The sequence below is a fragment of the Entelurus aequoreus genome, linkage group LG04, assembly GCF_033978785.1.
Source record: "Entelurus aequoreus isolate RoL-2023_Sb linkage group LG04, RoL_Eaeq_v1.1, whole genome shotgun sequence".
NCBI lineage: Eukaryota > Metazoa > Chordata > Actinopteri > Syngnathiformes > Syngnathidae > Entelurus > Entelurus aequoreus.
In genome coordinates this window covers 6,464,270-6,468,638 of record NC_084734.1, presented here as the reverse complement: position 1 = coordinate 6,468,638, position 4,369 = coordinate 6,464,270, and the positions used below count along the sequence as shown (strand labels likewise).

At 53.4% G+C, this 4,369-nt stretch overlaps 1 protein-coding gene across 1 annotated transcript; it reads left to right on the top strand.

The window, feature by feature from the left end:
* Positions 1 to 916: 916 nt before the first annotated feature.
* On the top strand, positions 917 to 4,175 carry gpr101 (G protein-coupled receptor 101). Its single transcript, XM_062043400.1, has 2 exons — positions 917 to 2,376; positions 2,980 to 4,175. The coding sequence occupies exons 1-2, from the start codon at positions 1,074 to 1,076 to the stop codon at positions 3,159 to 3,161; spliced, it is 1,485 nt and encodes a 494-aa protein (XP_061899384.1). The 5' UTR covers positions 917 to 1,073; the 3' UTR covers positions 3,162 to 4,175.
* The last annotated feature ends 194 nt before the right edge of the window (positions 4,176 to 4,369 follow it).

The window sequence follows — 4,369 nt, the reverse complement described above, 5'->3', positions numbered from 1 at the left end:
GACAGTTTTTTTAGCGCCAGTTCAGGTTCTGAACTGACAGTTTTTGAGCGCCAGTCCAGGTCCTCAGCTGACAGTTTTTGGGCGCCAGTCCAGGTCCTCAGCTGACAGTTTTTTGAGCGCCAGTCAGGGTCCTCAGCTGACAGTTTTTGAGCGCCAGTCCAGGTCAATAGCTGACAGTTTTTTTAGTGCCAGTCCAGATCCTGAACTGACAGTTTTTGAGCGCCAGTCCGGGTCCTCAGCTGACAGTTTTTGGGCGCCAGTCCGGGTCCTCAGCTGACAGTTTAAGAGCGCCAGTCAGGGTCCTCAGCTGATAGTTTTAGAGAGCCAGTCAGGGTCCTCAGCTGACAGTTTTTGAGTGCCAGTCAGGGTCCTCAGCTGACAGTTTTTGAGCGCCAGTCCAGGTCAATAGCTGACAGTTTTTTTAGTGCCAGTCCAGATCCTGAACTGACAGTTTTTGAGCGCCAGTCCGGGTCCTCAGCTGACAGTTTAAGAGCGCCAGTCAGGGTCCTCAGCTGACAGTTTTAGAGCACCAGTCAGGGTCCTCAGCTGACAGTTTTTGAGCACCAGTCAGGGTCCTCAGCTGACAGTTTCAGAGCACCAGTCAGGGTCCTCAGCTGACAGTTTTTGAGCACCAGTCAGGGTCCTCAGCTGACAGTTTTAGAGCACCAGTCAGGGTCCTCAGCTGACAGTTTTAGAGCACCAGTCAGGGTCCTCAGCTGACAGTTTTAGAGCACCAGTCAGGGTCCTCAGCTGACAGTTTCAGAGCACCAGTCAGGGTCCTCAGCTGACAGTTTTTGAGCACCAGTCAGGGTCCTCAGCTGACAGTTTTAGAGCACCAGTCAGGGTCCTCAGCTGACAGTTTTAGAGCACCAGTCAGGGTCCTCAGCTGACAGTTTTAGAGCACCAGTCAGGGTCCTCAGCTGACAGTTTTTGAGTGCCAGTCAGGGTCCTCAGCTGACAGTTTTAGAGCACCAGTCAGGGTCCTCAGCTGACAGTTTTTGGGCGATGGAAAAAAAGACAATCGGAAGCGAAACATCTCCCTGGTTCTTCACGATGAACTGACGGTGCCGAGAATGCCGACCTCCCGGGCCCCCAGCCCAGCCCCGAACGTAACCGACCCTCCCTGGGACTCGCGGTTCGACTTCGCCAGCCAGAGTCCGACGTGGACCAACAGCGTCCTGAAGATGGCGCTCATCTCCCTCATCGTGTGCGTCTCCTTGTTCGGGAACGTGGTGGTCCTGCTGGTGTTCCAGCGCAAGCCCCAGCTGCTGCACGTGGCCAACCGCTTCGTCCTCAACCTCCTGCTGGCCGACCTCCTCCAGACCGTGTTGGTCATGCCCTTCGCCATCGCGGCCACCGTGCCCGGGGTGTGGCCCCTGGACGCCCGGCTGTGCCAAGCCTTGGTGGTGCTCATGCATCTCTTTGCGTTTGCCGGCGTCAACACCATCATGGTGGTTTCTGTGGACCGCTACTTGGCCATCATCCACCCTCTGTCCTACCCCACCCGCATGACCCCTCACCTGGGCACCAACCTGATCGCGTGCACCTGGCTGCTCAGCTTGCTGCAGAGCACGCCGCCGCTGTACGGCTGGGGCGCCATCGACTTCAACCGGCACCACGAGATGTGCTCGGTGGTGTGGTCCTACAGCTTGTCCTACTCCGTGGTGGTGGCCACCTTCTCCTTTTGGCTGCCGGTTCTGGTCATGCTGGGCTGCTACTGGATGGTGTTCCGAGCTGCCCGGCGGCAGAACGCGCTGGTCCACCCCGTACGGACGCGGTCCTACTCCCAGCCGTGCCCGCAGGACTTCCAGGGACCACAACCGCAGCAGGCCAGCACTCCGGACAAGCCCTATTCGGCCGCTCGGGTGAGGCACCGCCGCTTCCGCTACCACTGCAAGGCGGCACGCGTGGTCTTCGTGATCATGGCCTCCTACATCCTCAGCATGGGGCCCTACAGCGTCCTCAACACCATCTCCATGAGCGCCAGAGCAGACGTGCCCCCGTGGTTGTCCTCCCTGGCCCTGGTGCTCTTCTTCCTGCAGTGCTGCCTGCACCCCTACATCTACGGGTACATGCACCGCAGCGTGAGGAAGGAGTTCCTGGCCTTCCTCTGCGGGATGCTCTGCAAGCAGGGGCGCCCCGGCCAGAGCTCAGCCGCCGACACTTGCCTCACCGCCGCGGCCGGGGAAGGACGCCGCTCCGGGGCGCCGGCGCACCTGCCCGGCCTGGCCGCCAGGGTCTTCCCGCTGCAGACGTGGGAGGAGTGCACCACCTCCTCGTCCCCCACGTTCGAGAGGCGGTCCAGGGACAGCCGCAAGGACACCACCTCCACCAGCGTCAGCTCCGACAGGGAGCTCACGGTCCACGGGAAGCAGAGTACGTAGAACTACTCGGAACATTTATGGTGTTGCTCTAAAGTACCTTTAGGGGTCCGAGGGATGGGCTTGGGAACCTTTACCTTGGAATCCATTATGTTGTTCAGGAGTCTAGACCAGCGTTTCTTCGCCATTGTTCAGTTGTAATACCCTAGTCCGCCACTTGTGGCGCTCATGACAATCTCAACAAGCAGAAAGAAGCGCTTAAGAAGTTTCTCAAGCGCAGAAATTATGACCAAAGTGGTGAATCTGTTTATTTCAGAATTATAAATATTGGAAAATCAAGACTAAGATGACTCGTTTAGTGTTCAAATTTGAGTGGAGAAGTTGAAACAGGTTAAGAACCCCCCGGTCTAGACTGTACTCCTACTTCTAAAAGTGTGGACTCTGCGGGTGCGGTCGTTTGAACGCAGTCGTCGGACTGACCGAGTGAACAACAGGTTAAGAACCCCCCCCCGGTCTAGACTGTACTCCTACTTCTAAAAGTGTGGACTCTGCGGGTGCGGTCGTTTGAACGCAGTCGTCGGACTGACCGAGTGAACTCTGGTGCGGTTCTACAAGGACCAGACACGGAGGTTCTGTCTTCAAAGTGTGTTTTTTACAGGCCGTTGGTGCGATCCAAGGTCCAGAAGGTTACAAAACCTGTTCCAAGATCCGCCCAGTCAGGTCCTTGGCTCGACTTTATCACGCAACTTTTGGTCCCGGGGACCAAACAGCCGAGCGACGCGCACCAAAGTATGTTTACTTTCTGGACTATACAGCAGTTCCTCAACTAGGAGCCTGTGACGGAGCTCTTAACTCAAAACACTTGTATCTCAAATCAACATCTCTGCATGAAATTAATTGAAATCCATTTAATTGGTGCTTGACCCCCCCCCCCCATGCCCCCTCTAAGAACACAGAACATGCCTTTTTAGAAGAAAAAAGTGTATTTTTATTGATTTGGGGCGGTATAGCTCGGTTGGTAGAGCGGCCGTGCCAGCAACTTGAGGGTTCCAGGTTCGATCCCTGCCATCGTGTCCTTGGGCAAGACACTTGACCCACCTGCGCCCAGTGCCACCCACACTGCTTTAAATGGAACTTACATATTAAAGTTAAAGTACCAATGATCCCCTTGTTCACCCCACCTGGGAGGTGAGGGGAGCAGTGGGCAGCAGCGATGACCACGCCCGGGAGTCATTCTTAGTGACTTAATTGGCTTTGAGTCACTTCACTTCACATTTAAGACGTGAACGTGCAACATTGACCTTGGACGGTGGACTTCTAAGGCATCTCCTTCCCGCCGTCAAACACAACATTTAGCAGCTTCTCCATATTTTCATGGATAAATGTCCGCCGTGAAGTTTGCAACTGAACTCTCCAGTCCCTTAACTCTCCCAAGTTGAGTTGCTGCTGTATTGCCTTTACACTACGTCTAGATGTACTCTATATGGAGGTCTAGGATCCTAGTCACCAGCCTAGACTTTGTGTGTCCATAGTGTGAGTGTGTGTACACTTTGTGTGTCCATAGTGTGAGTGTGTGTACACTTTGTGTGTCCATAGTGTGAGTGTGTTTAGACTACATGGAATTGGGCGAGCAACTGAATAATTCCCCTTAATTGTTTTCTAAGATGTGTTGTGAAATAATTCTTGGTGCCTCTCAACCTCGCTCTTATTTTGAAAGTCAGATAGATGTAACTTACTTTGGGCCCCCGACCCTCACTTTGAACAACTGAAAGCATTTCTTGGTCAGCTTTTCCCCTCAAAACAGCAGATTGTAGCGTCTAAAGCCCAAAAGCAGTGAAGTTGTCACGTTGTGTAAATGGTAAATAAAAAGAGAATACAACAAATCCTTGTCAACTTTATATTCAATTGAATAGACTGCAAAGACAAGATATTTCATGTTCACACTGAGAAACTTTCTTATTTTTTGGCAAAAAATCATGAACTTAGAATTTAATGGCAGCCACACATTGCAAAAAGGCATTTTTACCAGTGTGTTACATGGCCTTTCC